This window comes from Mycteria americana, chromosome 1 (genome assembly GCF_035582795.1).
Source record: "Mycteria americana isolate JAX WOST 10 ecotype Jacksonville Zoo and Gardens chromosome 1, USCA_MyAme_1.0, whole genome shotgun sequence".
Taxonomy (NCBI): domain Eukaryota; kingdom Metazoa; phylum Chordata; class Aves; order Ciconiiformes; family Ciconiidae; genus Mycteria; species Mycteria americana.
In genome coordinates, this window is record NC_134365.1 from 192,963,532 (window position 1) to 192,984,370 (window position 20,839).

Consider the following 20,839-nt stretch of genomic DNA (forward strand, 5'->3'; position numbering starts at 1 on the left):
GAGTCTCTTCAGAGTCCATGTTGCACAAAAATCAGGGTATAAATGCCTACCAACAGTTTCACAATCGGTTTCTCTACTGTAGTGGGAGACTGATTTGTGCCAGAGGTTAGCACTAGTGACTGAAGTAAATGAAGCCTCAGGCCCCACGAATTGTACTTTAGCCTTGGTTTTTACATATAGAAATATAAGTGGTAGGTAAGGAAGTGTAAGTAAAATTTTCACTACAGGATATTCTGTAACAGAAATGTCTCAAGATAGACAAAAACAGCTAAAGCTGCTTGCAAAGCATAGAAGTCGGGGAGTTCAGTTGGCAGAATGATTTCCACCATTTTGTTTTCCATGCTGGAAAAAGCATTTCCACTTCACAGACTTTCAGATTAAAAAAAAAAAAAAAAAAAAAAATCACCCTGAGCCTGACTCCATGCAGTTCCAGTCATGACAGAGCAGAACTGGCATGATAACGATGCCCTGGTCAGCACATGAACCACAAAATGCAGCAGAGTTAAATCCTCCACAACAGAGAACCAGAAGTGCCTGCCTACCCCATGTCCCCAAACTGGGACATGTTTGATCCTGTGTTACTCCTTGTAGTACTACAAATGGATGCTTGGACTTGCTTGTCAGTGATCAGGAGGGTTCTCTGAAACACAGTGCAACAGTACACTTAAAGCTTGGTTTCTTGTTAGATGCATCTTGTTAGATGCAAAGAGCATGTCCCTTCTGCAACCAGAAGATTCTAGCTAGCCATAAGGACCAAGGCATGTTTAACACTGAAATCTGAATGCTCAGCTGAGGTTTAAGTTACAGTTCATGTAAACTCTGCATCCTGAAGATACGGAAACACTCAGCTTCTACTGAATGTGAAAAATTTCACAATGTTCTGCTCTGACAGTTCACTTCCAAGAACAGACTAAAATAATTTTCATAATTCCAGTCTCAGGCCTATAGCCATGTTCTACAATTAGTTTCCAGCCTACAGCCCTAAATAAAGAACAAATACAACTCAGTTAATTAGTTTAATATGTCTACCATATTACATAGTAATGCAAACCAACATTAGAACAGTCACATAGTAATTAGTGTATCAAACATCATCTAAGGGAGATTACTTGATCATGAATAATCCCGGTAACTAAAGGGATTAAACTCAGTTTTGTTGAAATACTCCCTAAAAAAGGATACAACAGTTTAAACTTAGTGTACACCTTACTAGCTGGTTTCAGTTTTCAAAACTAAATGTTGCTGTAGTAGACACTGCCCTATTGGAATGCTTATGTTATTTTTGTTTCTTAAACTAAAAGTTAGATTGTGCAATTCTAAAGAACTTATAGGAATTACAACAGGAAAACAGTAGATATTAGCAATATACTACAATCAAACTGTTATATAAAGTGTTAAACCTAGTCCTTAATTAAATATTTAAGGAATCATATTTAACATGCAGACACTGATGTTTACAAGTACTAAAACAGACCAGATTTACCACAATTTTGAAAAGGCAGAAACTTATAAATTCAAAAGTTTAGTGACCGAGGCAGTCAAATTTCATCTTAAGCCATCCACGCAAGTTTTAGATAGCTCCTCTCTCAAAGCTTCTAAAAACAAACACCCCCCCCAAGTCTCCCTAAAAAGGATCCAATCTTTAACCCCCATGTAGCATTAATGCTACTTTTTACTCTTCTACTTCAGCACTTTTTTCTTTGAGCGCATTGCTCTGTTTGTGGATAAATGCAGTGGCTTTTGATTCCAATTCTCCCAGCTGTTCAACTGAAGAGACACATGGATCTTGATCTTTAACAGCACCTGGCAGCTTGCACATCTTCTCCCGAATGCGTTGAGAATATCGCAAAGGGGTTACAATCGTCAGGTCTTTAGCACTGGCATCATCTGCCTCATGGTGCAGCTTCACACTTAGGAAAGAAAAACAAAAAAGAAAAATCACTAAACACAGGCACACCATCATACAATTTACCTCTGTAGCATCTAGCAGAAACAGCAAGTCATGATTCCTATTCAACTCTTTCCCATTCTCATAGCCAAAAGAAATGGGAAACAGGCCCTTTTCCCATTCATACAGTTAAAGCCAGAGGTACAACTCTTTTCTTGGGCAAAATATTTTAATGTGGAAAACCTCCTGAAAAGAGTTTCCAAAGGAGGATTCCCCCCCCATTCCATCAAAGGGAAACTGTTCTTCCTGGGACAGCGGACAGCTGCCAGGAGTCCAGCTTCATCAGATGCCAAAGCTGAGCACAGCTTTCCTAAGTCTGCTATCTTAGAAGAAACCTTGTGGCAAAAAAAGAATTTAAATGTTATCTGTTTTGTCCTGAGATTACTACCCAGATTTTTGCCTCAAGATACAATTAAGATAGTATTTACAGGACAGTTACATCTTGTCCACTTCTTCTGTGTTATATGACATACATCTACATCTACATTTGGAAAGGGGAGTACTGGAGACACCTACTTTCTCTTTATCTAGCTCAGTGTAGAACTGCTACTGCCATGTGGGCTGTGGGAGAGGATCTTAAACCTGGAATTTATGTCTCTGCCACAAATAAGTTTGATTACTCTGTAGTAAGGCATTCAAAAAGCAAAACAGTTAGAGTAAATAGAGTTTATTTAAAAAGACTTCCTTCTGAAGGAAGAGGAAGCAATCCTAAAAAACTAAGTTCTCAAGAGCTTTTAACTAGGTAGTCACAAATGCAGAGCCTCCTTATTTCAACAGGACACAAACATTACTGTTGTCCCAGACTGCAAACTTTCCATAGTTACCTGAAGTAATCTTACCTTTCTGAGTATGGTGTGGTAGAAGGATTGTATCTCATTAAATAAGATGTGTCATTCTTCCCAGGAGAATTAACTGCTGGGGCTATATCTTTTACCCCATCCCCATTCTGCTCTTCTGTTTCACATTTTCCTTTCTTTTTTGTACGTTCTTTAGTCTTGTGCTTTTTATTCTTTTTTGGCAAAATCTCTTCTTTTGGTTTCAAGTCTAAATCCATTTCTTCTTTTTTGATCACTTCACTGCTAGTCTCTGCCTTCTTGTCATCACACTCTGCTTTTTGGTCATCATCAGAGCAGAGATCCTTGAAGGGCTCCTGAACTTGCTCTACAGATGAATTTGGTTCCTTGCTGACTTCCACTACCTCACTTAAATGAGGTTCTATCACAGTTCCCCCTACAATTGAAATAATGAAGAAGGTACAGCTGTGATTAGTTACAACTAAAGAGAAGTTAATGTTTTAAAGAGATCTCTGAAATCTTAAAGCTTCATATGAGAATGAAAGTTAAGTATGTGTTGCATCTGAGCCACAGCAATTTAAGTTACTAATAATTTTAGTCACCTTCAAGAACGTGCAACCTGAAAACTCAGGCTAAGTACATCCTGAGAAGTCATTCTCTTCCTTCCCAAGCACAGCAGCTCTGAACAAGTATTTCAGTCAGTTTCTGGGATCAAATACTTGCCAGGTTATGTTATATTGAAAAGGAATGTACATGGCTACTTTGCTTCCAAAATTGGAATATTTACCACCTTTAATTGACACTATGCCATAACACAACCATGCATCTGCCAGTGAAGGAGTTTGTGTCCGAGGCAACTGATTTTTAGCTCACATGAATGTTTTTATTTACTCTTTGATTATCAGGCTAAAGTAGCTGGACAACATTGCTTTGATAGAGTTTAAGTAGAAAGTTTGAACATGAAAGCATCTCCACTACTCATTTTAACATACCCACAATTAAAAAGTATTAGTTTAGTCAAGGTTCTTTTCAAAGACAATTGAGTACAAGAGGATCATAGAGAAGTTTCCATGAAATAGAATTTAATATAGGCACAAATAGTTTAAACAGTTAGCTGGTGTTTCCTGTCAAGGCATTTAACTAGAATAGAGTACTCAGACTTACCATCCTCAGACTTAAAAAGGCTTTCAGTATTTTTCAGAGTATCTATTAGTGTGTGGCGTAGTTCATCTTTAGGCTGGAAAAAAGTTGTATTGTTTTAGAAAAACAATTCCAAAATTAATCATCATTTCAGCTTATTTGGTATAACAGTTACAGGGAAAGTGGTACAGACCACATGATGTTCATGTTACAAACCCTTTATTTAATGCTATTCAGACATAAGTCAGAACATGAGTGAATCCTGTGTTTTCTGTATTTGGTGCACTAAGGCTGTATTTGATGCCCTGAAGTCTTGCTGATATTAAAGTGCAGGAATTAATTCCATCAATAAATGTAAAATTAAGTTCTGTTTTGGGTTTCTAGTGATACTAGAAGTCTCAGTCCTTACTTTCTTGTAGGCGGAACATCATATGGTATTTTGATGATCCTAAACCTTTCTTCTTGAAAGTAGTAAGTATCTACAGTGGTTACAGAGCAAACCAAATCCAAGTTTTTATGTTCAAGTAGGTCAGATGGCTCTCTTAGTACTATAAAAGGATTTATTAAAATCAGAAGTAGTTGTATTTTATATACTATACTTTCATGCCTTTATATTTGTTAATCTCAAACTTCAAGACAAGCTGCTTACCATGGCTCCTGCCAAAATGGCCTCCTCATAGACAGCAATAAGCTTTTCAAGAGGGCCCATCTGTTCAAGACGCATACAGCAGATCCAGTATTTTGCAAGCTTTTTAGCCCCAGGAATGCCCTGTGTTAGATCTTCCAACATGGCACGTACTTCATCGCCTTGACATCCCTAAAATCAACACAAGAGCAGAGATTTAAATGCAGTGAACACTTCGAGGTGCTGTATTTTAGCTGGTTTTGAACTAGAAAGCAAGTATTTTTTCTTTCTTTGGAGAGTAACCCTGAAAGTTGAAGGTGGCAAGTATTTCCAAGACTGAACTATGAACTTGAACAGAAGAACTGTCATTCACCTATTCTTCCAAATGAGAATTATTTATACTGTATTGTAAGTGTCATGGTTTAGCCCCAGCCGGCAACTAAGCACCACGCAGCTGCTTGCTCACTCCCCCCTGGTGGGATGGGGGAGAGAAACAGAAGAGTAAAAGCAAGAAAACTTGAGGGTTGAGATAAAAACAGTTTAATAGGTAAAGCAAAAGCCGTGCACGCAAGCAAAGCAAAACAAGGAGTTCATTCACTACTTCCCATGGGCAGGCAGGTGTTCAGCCATCTCCAGGAAAGCAGGGCTCCATCACGCGTAATGGTTACTTGAGAAGACAAACGCCATCACTCCGAATGTCCCCCCCTTCCTTCTTCTTCCCCAGCTTTATACACTGAGCATGACGTCATATGGTATGGAATAGCCCTTTGGTCAGTTTGGATCAACTATCCTGGCTGTGTCCCCTCCCAGCTTCTTCTGCACCTGGCAGAGCACAGGAAGCTGAAAAGTCCTTGACTAGTACAGCAACAACTAAAACATCTCTGTATCATCAACACTGTCTTCAGCACAAATCCAAAACATAGCCCCATACCAGCCACTATAAAGAAAATTAACTCTATCTCAGCTGAAACCAGGACAGTAAGTAAAGGGATAGAAGGGACAGTAGAATACATAGACATCCTCAGAACTACTTAAAACAGACTTTTTCAGAAGTCCAGGCAAGTTTCTGCAAATGCAAACTTGTTTTAGATTAATTACTTCATAGCTACTCTCATTACATTATAGCTTTTCTACTTTATTATGTTACCATTATTACCTAATATTATTGGGTAGTTCTGTAAGTTAGTGAAGCTTAAATGAGAATTTAATTTTCTTCAGGTGTCATCTTCAGGTGTCTTAAATTTCTTCAGGTGTCATCAAAAAGCTATGATATTTCTTAACTTGGGGAGTCATTAGTCCCTGCATCTGATTCACAGGTCCAGCGTGCCTATAGGACTTGCATGTTGTAGGGACCTATATGATTAGAACTTGGTAGGCAAGGGACTGAATACCTGTTCGGTTAACTGCAGACATTCTGCGAGAGTCTTGTTGACCTTTTCACTATGTAATACACGCTCTAAAGAATCACCAGAAGAGAATTCTTGTTCTTCGCTTTTAGACTGGCGTCCGAGATGCACAGATATAGGAGGTCTCCTCATCACTTTTCCTCTAGATGCCCTCCATTCATCCAGGCGAGCTCTGCATTTAAAATATTATTAGCTGAAGTGACAGATGTTTTATCATTTTTTACATTTACTACACTAACTAGGGTAAGTCACACAAAGATGTACTTTCCAGATAGTCCTCAAATCCTCTCCCCTTAATCCTAAAAGGAGTACAGCTGCCATTTAGACCTGCATGGAAATTTCAGAACCATGCATATCACTACCTGCTTTAGGTATCCATCAGGTCAGAACACCTTAATCTCTCCCTTTCCAGCAGCAACAAGAGACTTAGGCTAAAGACCCTTTTTTTCAAGGGAGGGTGAAAAATGCTTGTGATTTATTAATCCATGCCACCTCTCTTCCCTAATCCCACTTCAAACCAGAAAACTAGAAACTATCTCTAAAGACACAAAGCAGAGAGCAGCCCATAACAACCCTATCACACAGCTTTTAAAATCTGAAACTGATGTATATGAAGACTGAATTACACTTACATATTTCATTTCAACCCCATCCGCCTAGACCACCAATTTTTAGTAAATGTGACTTTCTACAAGGAGCTCTACCAAGAATACTAAATAACTTTTAGAGTATGACTCTTCACCCCATTGTCTAAGCTGCATTCACCAAGCTGAAAAATGTCATTGACATACTCAGTCCATAAACATGCTCGCTTCTATATACATCCTGCATCAGGCAACTTTTTTTTTTTTTTAAAGCAGTGGCATGCATGTGCAATTTGTTTACAGGATTATCTGTCATGCTTAAGGCTGTCACAACACTTAGCCTAAAAACCAGAGAGCCTGAGCAATATACATTTTCTATTTATAACCCTACAGGACAAGCTGTAAGCCTGAAGAGCTGCTGCAATTAGTCTGAATCCTGATTTATCAGTATTAAGTCTACAGTTTTAGTCTGCTGCCCTTGGGAATCAAGTTCAAACACTCAGTTCTCTTATTTTTCAGTGCATCTACAACAAGAAATAGATCAAAATAGGTATTCTTGGAAAGAAGGTCTAAATAACCTCCCAGGACCAAGCTACGACAGTGAGTAATTCAGTTACCTTCTCTCTTCTGCTGACTCTTTTGGCAGAACAGATTTTCTGTTGCCATTAGTTTTAGAATCCTGTCCCGACTTTGTACCAGGAACAACAGAAACTGGTTTTGCTGTAGCTTCTGATCTTGCATCTTCACAAAAATCTGCACATTTCTTCGCTCCTAGTGCTCTGCAGTCAGAATTGTTAGAAGCAGCCTTCGATGGCTGTGGTCCCCTCCCACCAGTCATTTTTTGGACTGTTACTTTCTTTGGTGCTACAGCAGATGTCGGTTGCCGTTTCTTCAGACTGGACTGTGAGTTAATAGCAGCTTTGTCAGATGGTTTGCTCTGGAACTGGAGGACACCATTTGGTTTTACAGAATTAGGGTAGTTTGTGACTTTGATGGTCTTCAGAACTACACTACAACTGCTTGTGGACAAAGAACTTGCTGCTGATTTGGTGGCAAAAGGAAGAAGCTTCTTGTCTGGCAAAGAACTCTTTTCCCCCTCACTTTTTGGTGCTTTTCGGAAGGAGTTTATCTTGGATTGGATAACTTTGCCACGATATGTACCAAGCGCTGGTTTCTTTGGTAGGCTGACGCTCGAATTTTGTTTTTCTGCAATCAATTGCTTCTCTTTTATGCTTTTTATTTGCAAGAAGGACTTGCTAAGTGACACGTGCCGAGATTTTATTTCAGTGACTTCATCCTTGGAAGCATGATCTTCAGGATTATAGTTTATGCCCGATATGGAATTTGTCAGTGTGATTGTGGAAGAGTTTAAAACAACATTTTTTTCTGAGGTTCCACTTGATTGGTCCCATGACAGTTTATTAGCATTCTCTTTATTTTCCTGAAATCAAAAGCATATCCATGGAGACATTAGCAGTACATTCACACTGCACGTTAGAGGCTTTCACTCACTTATAGGACTAAAGTGATTAACAGTAAATGACACTTTAAAAGTATCTACAAAAGTAGTGTATATATACTGAGTAGAATATTTGTCAATAATTATTGCAGAATTCACATCAAAAAAATCAGATAAGGATTATTTAAACTCTGCCTTGGAAGTAAGAAGGCCTAACCTGAGGGCTACACTCTTCTTACAGAAACAACTCTCTTAAAGCAACTGTTGGCTTTTAACTGCCAAAATCACCTTCTAAGAAGAGCCATAAAGTAGGAACTTGCTTTAGGCTGTATATAGTCAAAAGCAGTATCTCAGTTTGCATACCCCATTACTTAATGGCAGCACCATTCCCCCCGCATAGTGTGGATAGCCTACTAACACAAGGTAGTGAGTAAAGCCTTTAATTAGAGCATTAGGATATGTTACCAGAAGAGGAAGAATTTCTCTTACTAATGAGCTGTAGGATGCTGTAGTTAAGAATAGACTACTCCCTGAAACTCTCAACTGTATGTTCTCTGTATAACCCTAGCCCAGAGGCCATGAGAAGTGGGACCTAGTCTTTTCCTCCAAAGAAGATGCTCTACAGCAACTAATTCAGCATTGTCCAAGTAGCACCTTATGGATGAGTAAAAGATCCAAAGGAAGGGAAAAAAAAAAAAGTGAACGTCACATGGAAGTCTGCAGAAACTGATACTCTTCTAACTACACTGCATCTCATTTCCTGATGTGTCATTCAGGCTTAGAAGTTAGATTTGACCAAGCCAGTAACTACAGCTTGAGTACAAGGGCTTCTGTTTAAGGAAGCTATGTAGTTTAACTCAACTTTAAAATCACACAAGACATTAACACAGACCAAAATATCTCCCTTCACGAAATTTCTAAAAAACTTTGTTCTCACTTTTGGAATTTTTCCCATCAACACTCAGTTTTGAAGTTTTAAGGTTTTTGCTTTCCTCCTGCAGGTCTCTCAAATCTTTTGGAACCCAAACTCAAAACCATCTAATATGAACATGGGTTTTGTGTCTATTTTTTTCCTCACCTTTCCCTGAGAACAGGTCTGGAGAACCACCTGTATTTTGCTATTTCTAAGCAGCACAACCATGTGCATCTTAATTCTGGAAAAGTGACACAAAATGATATAGGGAAAGCGTTCCCTTGAACTCTGATTAGGTACTAGCATCTACTTCCGATTACATTAGATTTGCCAGCATCACCACACATTCAACAGTTAGTTTTGTTAGTAGTTTGGTTTTTTTCCCAAGTAACAGAGTGCAATAGAAGAATTCTCTACTCTGACAGAAGACCTTGCTCAGATTTTAAATAACTTCCCTGAAGACTGAAAACATATCCAAAAAGTTCTGAGAGTCTCAAGAAAAGTTGTTAAATTTTGATCATGATTTCAGCAATAATGGTATCCTCTTTAACCCCCTCTCCAGTCAGGTACAAACAGTATCAATATGCACCATTACATACAGTAATGTGACAGCTCTGTAAAAAGCATATATTAAGCAGTCGCTGAATAAAGTTTTAACAAACTGTGCCTCTGCACCTGCGAACTTCTCATGCTCTGGAAGTTGTATAACTTAAATACAGTTTAAGTGAGTGGAATGTTGTAGTCACAGAAAGAGTGCCCATTGGTATTTGAATATCAGTCAAAAACTTACCATTTCTGGCTTTGGAGATGTTGAGAGCTGTATTTTGTCTTGCAGTTTATTGCTAGTTGCTCTCCTAGTTCTGCTACTGCTTAAAAAAAAAAAAGACGACATCTTAAATCATCCTGCAACATAACAAAGGAATGTATTTTTAGAGTAAGTTCACACGGTCCAGGTGGCAGTCTGCAGGCTGAATTCATGCTGAAGCATTTCTGTTCAGCTTGTACTCTTCCTCCAGAAAAAATAAATGGCTAAGCAACCACTGATCAGTGCCCAGGCTGCAAAACATCCCTGCTTGCACCATAAAGAGCCAGCTAACAGGGAGGAAGAAAAGAGAACAGACCCTATTTACTGCAGTGCCATTCTCATGTTTAAGCATGAGCACCAACCTGTCTGGCCTGATGCATCTGCTACAGAAGGCCAAGTTTCTAAATGCTGCAGTTGAGGGGGAAGGGGGAGCAGCACAAGGAGTTGAAGCTCAGCTATTGCAGTCATCAGAGGCCAGGCCATTTGAGGCGGGCCTGAACAAGGATACATAGTTCCTACTACACTGACAGGTTCCAAAACCTGCAGTCAGGCACCAGAAGCTGGCATCAGACTAGGCAGTGAGTAACAAAACCACCAAGACCAGTATTGTCTCCTAGCAACTATGGAAATGTATTGACAGTTCAGAAGAAAAACATCTCGCTTTAAAGTTACAAATGCAAATTCTTCCTCAAATGCTTCATGATGCATTCACATATGAAACATGTGGCACTATTGCACGTGACTGAAAATTAACATTCCAGTTAGCAACTGGTATCTGCATCAGATGATCTTCTGGAAGCTAGCTGAGTTAAAAATGAAGGTATGTTAGTGAAAATGATAAAGATACATTAGTGACTTTGAAATGCTGGAGAAAGCAGTCTGCATCACGCTATCACCTCTGTGTCATCTATGATAGAGAATACATGTTAAGGGAACTGATCAGAAGTCAACAGTGTGGAACAGTGATAGCTTCACAAAAATAAAAGCATTAGTCATACCCACATACATGATGGCTCTAAACAACGAGTTAACTGAAGACTATGAAAAGCCCTGGAATTTAATAGCCAGAAAAGAAACAGAAAGCAAGGAAAAGTAAAGTAGATCAAATACTAAATTAAGAGTATTGCTACAATGAAAGTAGTTGCCACTGATTTTTTTAACACAAGATAGCTTTCTACAACATGAAAGCACTTCCCTTTTCGTGCTACACAGAGCCAATCTTTGACAGATTATATTTACCCTTGTCATTTATGCATATTTTATATTCAAAGGTCATTGTTCAGTTAGATTTGTACTACCAAGTAGTTCTGTGCTGTTGGACATGGGACCATGCCACCTCAAGTATACAAAATGGTAAGCAAGGCTTCCCATTTAGATGGGAACAAATTTCAGACAAATTTACCATTTGCAAAAACATGAAAATAAGTGACAAAGCTACACCATGAACTAATGTTAGAGCTAGAACTCTCGTACTCCTTCACACCACTGTCTTCTCTAGAGAAACTTCTGTTGCTTATTGGAAGGTGTCCTAGTTTTGGCTGGGATAGAGTTAATTTTCTTCTTAGTAGCTGGTATAATGCTGTGTTTTGGATTTAGGTTGAGAATAATGTTGATAACACACGAATGTTGTAGTTGTTGCTGAGCAGTGCTTACACAGAGTCAAGGACTTTTCAGTTTGTCATACTGCCCTGCCAGTGAGGAGGCTGGAGGTGCACAAGAAGCTGGGAGGGGACACTGCCGGGACAGCTGACCCAAACTGGCCAAAGGGATATTCCATACCACATGACATCATGCGGGACAAAAAAAAATGGGGGGATTTGGCCAGGGGGCATGGCTGCTGCTCAGGAACTGGCTGGGCATCGGTCAGCAGTTGGTGAGCAATTGCATTGTGTGTCATGTGTTTTGTATATTCTTTTATCATTATTTTCCCTTCCTTTTCTGTCCTATTAAATTGTCTTTATCTCAACCCACGAGTTTTACTTTTTTTCTGATTCTCTCCCCCACTCCACTGGGGAGGAGTGAGCGAGCAGCTGTGTGGTGTTTAGCTGCCTGCCAGGTTAAGCCACAACAGTCCTTTTTGGCACCCAATGTGGGGCTCGAAGGGTTGAGATAGTGACAGATCTGACCAGAGCATGTTAAAACAAATTTGTTATAAGCGTTCATTATTAGGTTAATAGTCGCTGGTTGCATTGTTGATTTATTTGCTCTCAGAGTTCTTGTGCTTGTTCTCAGAGTTGTGTTATGTAGCACCTTACTTGCTGTATATGTTTCCTGTTGTGCTGTTTATCATCTCTTGGGGCTGGATTAAGGTTATCCATTTGCTGTACTGTGTAACACTGGCTTATATATTATGATAAAGTTACCAGTGGTGAGACTAATCTGGTATTTGTACTAAGCATTGCCGTCATCTCTGTGCTTTGGGAACCATCTCTCGGAAACTTAATAATTACACTCTTTACCTTTTCTCCTCAGAGAGCCAATTTATGGGGGACACAAGGGAGGATACTTTCCCCCACTCCATCACCTTCCCCTTCTCCTCCAGGCTAACTACAATAGCTCTTGAGAATTTTGAATATCCTTTGGATGTTCAAACCAGCATGTTCCTATTGCTATGTCTCCTGAATGTGGCTCAGGTCTTTAAGGTTAAACAACTATTTAAGAATACCACCCAGAGACATGACCACAAGGCTGGATAGTTATGAGTGGCAGGGTGTGTGGGATAGTATGGGCAAGTACCTAGGACAGTGAGCACCTCCAAGGTTTTGGAACTTCACCCCTGAACAAGTGCAGGATCCTGAAAAACTAGTAAAATATTTGGAAAAAGTATGTTGTCACCCTGGCAATTCCAGAGACACACAAATCACTGCAATGTGCTTGGGCCTGGCCCATGCCTACTGAGCCCTGTTCAACACTATTCAGTACCCTCAAGGGGAAGAGAAGGTCTCTGGATCTGACGACAAAATGACATGCACTGCGGCTACTCCAACGCCCGCAACAAGCACTGCAGCTGAACCAGAGAACCAACTCGTGCTGGTATCAGTCGCCCGTATACACAAGAAGAAATCTTGGAAGTGAAAATCAGCTTGTTTAGTAAGGGAAGAAACTCCTACTAAGAAGGGGAAGGAGGAAGGAGTGGACGAGGCAGGCTACTCTGAAGCACGGCCATCACAAGAAGAGGAGGAAGAAGAGGCAGAACTCATAAATGAGGCAGTAGCACCTGATCCCTATGCCTGAGTGAGCTGCAAGATATGTGAAAATATTTCAGCTGTCATCCAGGCGAGCATATTGTCACTTGGCTGCTCTGATGCTGGGTTAACAGGATGAGTAGCCTGGAATTGGAGGATAGGTAAGCCAAGCAGCTGAGATCCCTTTCTAAGGAAGCGGGCATTGACAGAGCGATTGGAAAAGGGGCACAAGCCCTCAGCCTCTGAAGGCGACTCCTGTCAGGCATGAAGGAAAGTTATCCCTTTCAAGGCAGATGTTGTATGTCACCCAGGCAAGTGGACCACCAGTACCTGAGGGAATTAGCTGTGCTGGAGGTGATTTATGACGACCTGGACAACAAGCAGTTATCCAAAGATCCAGATGAAGTCAAGTGCACACGACGCATGTGGCAGAAGTTTGTACAGAGCACACCATCATCGTATGCCAACTCATTGGCAGTAATGACCTGGAAAGATGGAAAGGGGCAAACAGTGGATGAATTGGCTGGTCAACTCCAGCAATATGAAGAAAGTCCCTCTTCCTCCCTACGGACCTGCATCTCAACTGTGGAGAAGCTGTCCCAGGAGTTCCAGCAATTCAAAGAGGATATGCCCTGCTCCCCACCTGTATGGACCAGTATCTCAGCTATTAGGAGTAACCATTCCTCTGCTCAAGAGAGACGATATAGTGCATACACACCATGGGCCACCCTGTGGTTTTACCTGCATGACCACAGAGAGGACATGAGGAAGTGGGATGGAAAAACCTACCTTGACCCTAGAGGCACAGGTAATGTGAGGTACAAGGAAAAACAACCACACAACAGGATTCTTCCAGGAAAATCGCTGCTCCAGTTTCCAGTGGGCAGTTCCCCAGACAGAGTGGAAGGGCTGATCTTACTTCTGATCTTAATGAAGGGACTCCTGACTCATATCTACAAGTAGTGAGTAATGAATACTATAACCAGGACTAGGGGGGCCCTGCCTCCAGACAGGTGGAGGAAAGGGACAGCCAGGTTTATTGGACTGTATGGATTCAATGGCTTGGCACATCAGACCCACAGGAGTATAAGTCTCTAGCAGACACCAGTCCACAGTGTACAAAAATGCCATCAAGCTGTACAGGGGCAGAATCCATCTGTATTTCTGGAGTGACAGGGGGATCCCAACAGCTAACTGTATTGGAGGCCAAAGTGAGCCTAACTGGGAAAGAGTGGCAAAAGCACCTCATTGTGACTGGCCCAGAGGCTCCGTGCATCCGTGGCATAGACTACCTCAGGAGAGGGTATTTCAAGGACCCAAAAGGGTACCGGTGGGCTTTTGATATAGCTGCCTTGGAGGCAGAGGAAATTAAACAGCTGTCTACCTTGCCCAGTCTCTTGGGGGATCCTTCTGTTGTGGGGTTGCTGAGGGTCAAAGAACACCAGGTGCCAATTGCTACCACAGTGGTGCACCAGTGGCAATATCACACCAACCGAGACTCCCCGATTCCCATCCATAAGCTGATTTGTCGACTGGAGAGCCAAGGAGTGATCAGTAAGACTCACTCACCCTTCAACAGTCTTATATGGCCAGTGCGAAAGTCTAATGGAGAATGGAGACTAACAGTAGACTATTGTGGCCTGAATGAAGTCACGCCGCCGCTGAGTGCTGCCGTGCCGGACATGCTAGAACTTCAGTACGAACTGGAGTCAAAGGCAGCTAAGTGGTATGCCACAACTGGTATCGCTAATGCATTTTTCTCAGTCCCTTTGGCAGTGGAGTGCAGGCCCCAGTTTGCTTTCACTTGGAGGGGCGTCCAGTACACCTGCAATAGACTGCCCCAGGGGTGGAAACACAGCCCTGCCATTTGCCATGGACTGAGCCAGACTGCACTGGAACAGGGTGAGGCTCCAGAACACCTGCCAGAACATTGATGACATCATCATGTGGGGCAACACAGCAGAAGAGGTTTTTGGGAAAGGGAAGAAAATAGTCCAAATCCTTCTGAAAGCCGGTTGTGCCATAAAACAAAGTAAGGTCAAGGGACCTGCACAGGAGATCGTTTTTACCAATAAAATGGCAAGATGGACATTGTCAGATCCCAATGGATGTGATCAACAAAATAACAGCTATGTCCCCACCAACTAGCAAAAAGGAAACACAAGGGCTTTTTTAGGTGTTGTGGGTTTTTGGAGAATGCATATTCCAAATTACAGTCTGATCGTTAAGCCCTCTCCATCAAGTGATGTGGAAGAAGAACGATTTCAAATGGCTCCCTGAGCAATGACAAGCCTTTGAACAAATTAAAGAAGAGATAGTTCATGCAGTAGCCCTTGGGCCAAGATGTAAAAAATGTGCCCTACACCACAGCTGGGGAGAATGGCCGTACCTGGAACCTCTGGCAGAAAGTACCAGGGGAGACTCAAGGTTGACTCCTAGGATTTTGGAGTCAGAGATACAGAGGATCCAAGGCCCGCTATACTCCAACTGAGAAAGAGATATTGGCAGCATATGAAGGGGTTTGAGCTGCTTCGGGAGTGGTTGGTACTGAAGCACAGCTCCTCCTGGCACCCCAAGTGCTGGTGCTGGGCTGGATGTTCAAAGGGAGGGTCCCCTCTACACATCGTGCAACTGATGCTATGTGGAGTAAGTGGGTTGCACTGATCACACAACAGGCTCGAATAGGAAACCCCAGTCACCCAGGAACTTTGGAAGTGATCCTGGACTGGCCAGAAGGCAAAGATTTTGGAATATCACCAGAGGAGGTGGTGATGCATGCTGAAGAGGCCCCACTGTATAAACTACCAGAAAATGGGAAGCAATATGCCCTGTTCACTGATGGGTCCTGTTATATTGTAGGAAAGCATCGGAAGTGGAAGGCTGCTGTATGGAGCCCTATACAACAAGTTGCAGAAACTGCTGAAGAAGGTGAATTGAGCCAATTTGCAGAAGCGAAGGCCATCCAGCTAGCTTTAGACATTGCTGAATGAGAAAAGTGGCCAGTGCTCTATCTCTATACTGACTCATGGATGGCGGCAAATGCCCTGTGGGGGTGGTTACAGCAATGGAAGCAGAGCAACTGGCAACGCAGAGACAAACCCATCTGGGCTGCCGCATCGTGGCAAGATATTATTATGAATTATTTATAGCTTAGTGGGCCCATAACAACTCAGGCCATCAAGGAAGAGATGCATATAGATGGGCTCATGATCGAGGGGTGGACTTGACCATGGACACTATAGCACAGGTTGTCCATGAATGTGAAACCTGCACTGCAATCAAGCAAGCCAAGCAGTTAAAGACTCTCTGGTATGGAGGACAATGGCTGAAATAAATATGGGGAGGCCTGGCAGGTTGATTATATCACACTCCCACAAACCCACCAAGGTAAGCACCATGTGCTTACAATGGTGGAAACAACCACCGGATGCCTGGAAACATATCCCATGCCCCATGCCACTGCCTGGAACACTATCCTGGGCCTTGAAAAGCAAGTCCTATGGCAACATGGCACCCCAGAAAGAATTGAGTCAGATAACAAGATTCATTTCTGAAACAACCTCATAGACACCTGGGCCAAAGAGCACGGCACTGAGTGGGTATATCACATCCCCTGTCATGCACCAGCCTCTGAGAAAATCAAACAATACAACAGACTGTTAAAGACTACACTGAGAACAATGGGTGCTGCGACATTCAAACATTGGGATATACATTTAGCAAAAGCCACTTGGTTAGTCAACATTAGGGGATCTGCCAACCATGCTGGCCCTGCCCAGTCAAAACTTCTACATACTATAGAAGGGGATAAAGTCCCTGTAGTGCACATAAAAATATGCTGGGGAACACAGTCTGGGTTATTCCTGCCTCAGGCAAAGGCAAACCCATCCAAACTTTTGCTCAAGGACCTGGGTGCACTTGGTGGATAATGCGGAAGGATGGAGAAGTCCTATGTGTACTTCAAGGGGATTTGATTTTGGGCAAGAATAGCCAATGATTTGAATTGTATGATGTTAGTTGCTATATAAATACTGTATGTCATCACTACTATGGTTGCTATATGCCATATCAACGGTATCCCAGTAGGAATCACCCAAGTGAATGAAGAATGAATTTTGATGAAATGAAGAAAAATGCGGTGATGATAGAACCAGACAAGCACAGCAGTGATGGAACCAGAACTGGCTTCAGCATGCAACAATCCAACACCACACACCATCTCTCCTGCCCTGAAGCACTGTTATGACAGATGAACCCCAAAGTCATGGACTAAATGAACTCAATGGACATTTTAGAGGGATGGCCCATAGACTTAGGGAATGATATCTGTGTGTATATATCAAAAGACAGGAAAAGTGGTGGTGATTAATTGGGATGTATTGGAAAGTGGGCATGATGTAGATGGTATAGAATAAGGGGTGGATATTGTCCTGGTTTTGGCTGGAATAGAGTTAATTCTCATCCTAGTAGCTGGTATAATGCTGTGTTTTGGATTTAGGATGAGAATAATGTTGATAACATGCTGATGTTTTAGTTGTTGCTGAGCAGTGCTTATGCTAAGTCAAGGACTTTTCAGTTTGTCATACTGCCCTGCCAGCGAGGAGGCTGGAGGTGCACAAGAAGCTGGGAGAGGGCATAGCCAGGACAGCTGACCCAAACTGGCCAAAGGAATATTCCATACCACATGATGTCATGCTGGACAAAAAACTGGGGGACTTGGCCAGAGGAGGGCATGGCCACTGCTCAGGAACTGGCTGGGCATCAGTCATCAGGTGGTAAGCAATTGTGCATCACTTGTTTTGTATATTCTTTTATCATTATTATTATTTTCCCTTCCTTTTCTGTCCTATTAAATTGTCTTATCTCAACCCGTAAGTTTTACCTTTTTTCTGATTTCTCTCCCCCATTCTGTTAGACAGGAAATGAGTGAACAGCTGTGTGGTGTTTAGCTGCCTGCTGGGTTAAACCACAACAGAAGGTCTTATACTAAATGTCCAGACTTTAGACAACAGCAAGAAGAAGATTTAAATAAAAGTCCATAAAAAGAAGCACTACTAATTGGTGATAGGTGCCTACGTTCTGTTTACAGAATGTTATGCCTACCTGCTGGCCATCACACAGGCTGGGTTTTATTACAGTATATTTGCTTTTAGCAGAAAATAGCAAATTAGTAACTATAAAAATACAATGAAGCTAGATTGAGTGGATTGTGAACACATGTAGCATAGCCTGAGTAGAAAGAGCGGAAAAAATGTTATTTGCAGAAGGAGGTTAGAGGCAAACAGCTAAGTGGCATCTGAAACAACAGCTCCGTCATGAAGGTATCCTGTCCTGTCTCAGTCTTTAGAGGAGCAGATAATATACTTCATGAATTGCATCCATTATGCATTTGCTTAACAAACACTTTTAGTATTTGCTGACAATAAAAGGACTTTAGGAAATCCATATGGTCACCAGTCTCATTGCATAGTCTCACCTTTTGGTTGAGGTTCTCTGCAAGAGCTGCTATTTATATCTTTCCCACCAACCATGGACCTTTCTAAAGGAATGTAAGCCATAGCAGAAATACTACCTGATAGATGCCTGGTTTTCTTGAATGGGCACACCAGAAAAGGTCTTTTTTCTTGATAGATATTCTTCAACTTTTTGTCGCCTTTGTTCTAGTGGGTTTAAAAAAAACCAGACATTACGTTTTCAGCTAAAATAGTAATGCCAGACAAACTTTGTCTCTGAGAAAAAAAGAAGTGCAATTAGAAAAGCATCAAGACATTATAAAACATAGACAATGTACATTAAGAAAGTCTTTAGTTTAATATTCACATCTTATGATGTCTTAAACATTCTCTCATTTCTTGAGAAAGGCTATATTCAAGAGATAGTTGAATGCAGTTTCACAGCTATACAAGATGGTTGTTTTGCTGCATTAAACTAAAAGAAACATGATTTTGTGATCGGAGGAAATCAGGCTCTTTCTTTTACATTTTGGATGCCTGTCCAGTATTTCACATACTTACCGTTGGTTCAGCAAGCACACTTTTCACTTGTGACAGTAGCAAGGTAAGTATAGCACACATGAAAAACACCACACATGTGGACCCAACTGACCATCTGTAAAATTATTTGCTTCTCTTCCATTGTCATCTGGACATCTGCACAAATGTTGGACCGATGGGAGTGTTAATAACAGCACAAAATGATCCTGAAAAGGTCTTAAGCCAGCTGTCACTGTCTTAATACTGAAAGTCGTTCCCAAACAGAATACTGTTTCCCATGTTTTCGCTGGTTGACTGCACCCCAGAGACTTATGTCCTTCATAGGACTACATTGTTGATCTTTTTCAGAGACCTTTCTTTATTTGCATAGGGAACTAGTAACCTTGACTTGCTGGAAGCACCTGGGGTAAGATGGTCCTGCCACATAAAGCAAGCTCAAGCATCCACATAGCCAGTCTGGACAGTTAAGACTCCAAGTCTTACAGCTGTTTCACATGCAGTAGGATGTGAGAGCAAGAAGTTAAAGCATCATCTTTGACTCAGAACAATTCCTTTATGGCATTCAGGAACTCATGGCATTGTGCCATCCTCCATCACAGACAAGCTCATTCAGCAGTGGAAGTCTTCAATGAACTCACATATAAAACCCAACTTCTGCCCCTCCTAGGCAGGCATAAGTCCCCTTTTGAATCTTTTGTATTTTCTTTATCTTTATCTTTTGTATTTATCTTGCCCATTGTTCTTGAGAACACTTCAGAAATCTCTGCAAGGTCCATCAACATATTCCTTCCACGCTGAAGTATTTCTGTATTACTGAAGTTCAGACAGTAGAAGTTGCTAAGACATTACTTCGAGGACCTGAATGTTAATCCTGAAAAGAAGTAAGGACTTGATTGTGAACTCCTCGTGGTAAAAAGTTGTCATCCCACAGAATGGGGTAATTACTCTCAGAACCTCCTTCTAGTATAGGAGAGCTGAAAAAGGCAAGTCCTTTCTCATGCACTGACACACCAAAGCCTGAAACACACAGCCAGCAGAGTGGGTTGAGACTTAGGCTTGCTGCAACACCATGTTTCACTTGAGATACAGTGCTTTTTTAGCACAGCTGTCCAAGCCCACGCTGAACGAAGCCTGAGAGGCAGTGTACATCACCGGCTTCTGAAGAGGTGTACACCAGCTAGTACACCAGAGGTGTGCCTGCCAAGAGATGCTGCACGGCAGCGAGCTCAGCGTGCATCCTAGAGCCTCCCAGGCACCTTCTGCTTCAGAATTGAGGTCTCACCGGCTCCAAACAGCAAAGCCCCATCAAAGCAATTCAGTCCGTTTAATGTGCAGAAGCCAAACCGGTCAGACAGTAATAAACGGAAGAGTGCAGGTCCAGATGGAAGCATTTGCTTGTTTCAGTAGGATGCTCTTAAGTTGAGACGTGCCTTTTATCATGAAGGAAGGCTTTCACGCCGGAAGCCCTGCCTGGGGGGCAGAGCACTGGCCCCGGCACAGGCCCCAGCCCTGCGAGAGGAGGCTGAAGTCTCATCGACCCGCTCGCAGCGGTCAGAAGCGTTAAAGCCACGATTGCGGGCACTGCTGCCAAGACCTGCCCGGCCTCCGACCCCACCTGAGGCGCTTGCCCTCGCCTCCCGCTTCCCGGGAAGAGCGACCAGCTCCCCTCTCCCACCGACTCCTCCCTTACCCGCCGCTACGCGGGGCGGTAACGGCGGACAGCCGCGGCAGCGAGCCTCCCGCGGCCGGGAGCGGAGGACGGTTCAGCCCCTCGGCGCTTTGTCTCCCGGTGCCCGCCCCACAGCCTTACCTCGGTACGCCGGCTCGGACCTGCGGCTGGCCGGGAGCTGGGGAGCGGAGCACGCCGCCATAGCCACTCGCGATATAAAGACGGTTGCGAGAGGTTCCGCGCGGCGCCGCCGCCGTTTGAATCACCCGCCGCACAGCGCCTCCCTGATTGGGGCGGCCGCGGGACTTGAACTGGCCA

At 42.4% G+C, this 20,839-nt stretch overlaps 1 protein-coding gene across 4 annotated transcripts; it reads right to left on the reverse strand.

Annotated features, from left to right (window-relative positions):
• Window positions 1-1,003: 1,003 nt before the first annotated feature.
• On the reverse strand, window positions 1,004-20,802 carry CKAP2 (cytoskeleton associated protein 2). Of its 4 annotated transcripts, none has more exons than XM_075490142.1 (9): window positions 20,663-20,802; window positions 18,432-18,519; window positions 9,660-9,735; window positions 7,115-7,938; window positions 5,899-6,085; window positions 4,532-4,699; window positions 3,907-3,979; window positions 2,788-3,178; window positions 1,004-1,910 (listed from the first exon to the last, which is right to left on the reverse strand). In XM_075490142.1, exons 1-9 carry the CDS (start codon window positions 20,721-20,723, stop codon window positions 1,673-1,675), a joined length of 2,106 nt encoding a protein of 701 aa, XP_075346257.1. In that variant the 5' UTR covers window positions 20,724-20,802; the 3' UTR covers window positions 1,004-1,672. The 4 variants fall into 4 exon arrangements, with proteins under 4 accessions (XP_075346257.1, XP_075346245.1, XP_075346252.1 ...); XM_075490130.1 differs by having other exon boundaries at window positions 2,788-3,184; XM_075490137.1 differs by having other exon boundaries at window positions 9,660-9,738.
• Between the last annotated feature and the right edge of the window lie 37 nt (window positions 20,803-20,839).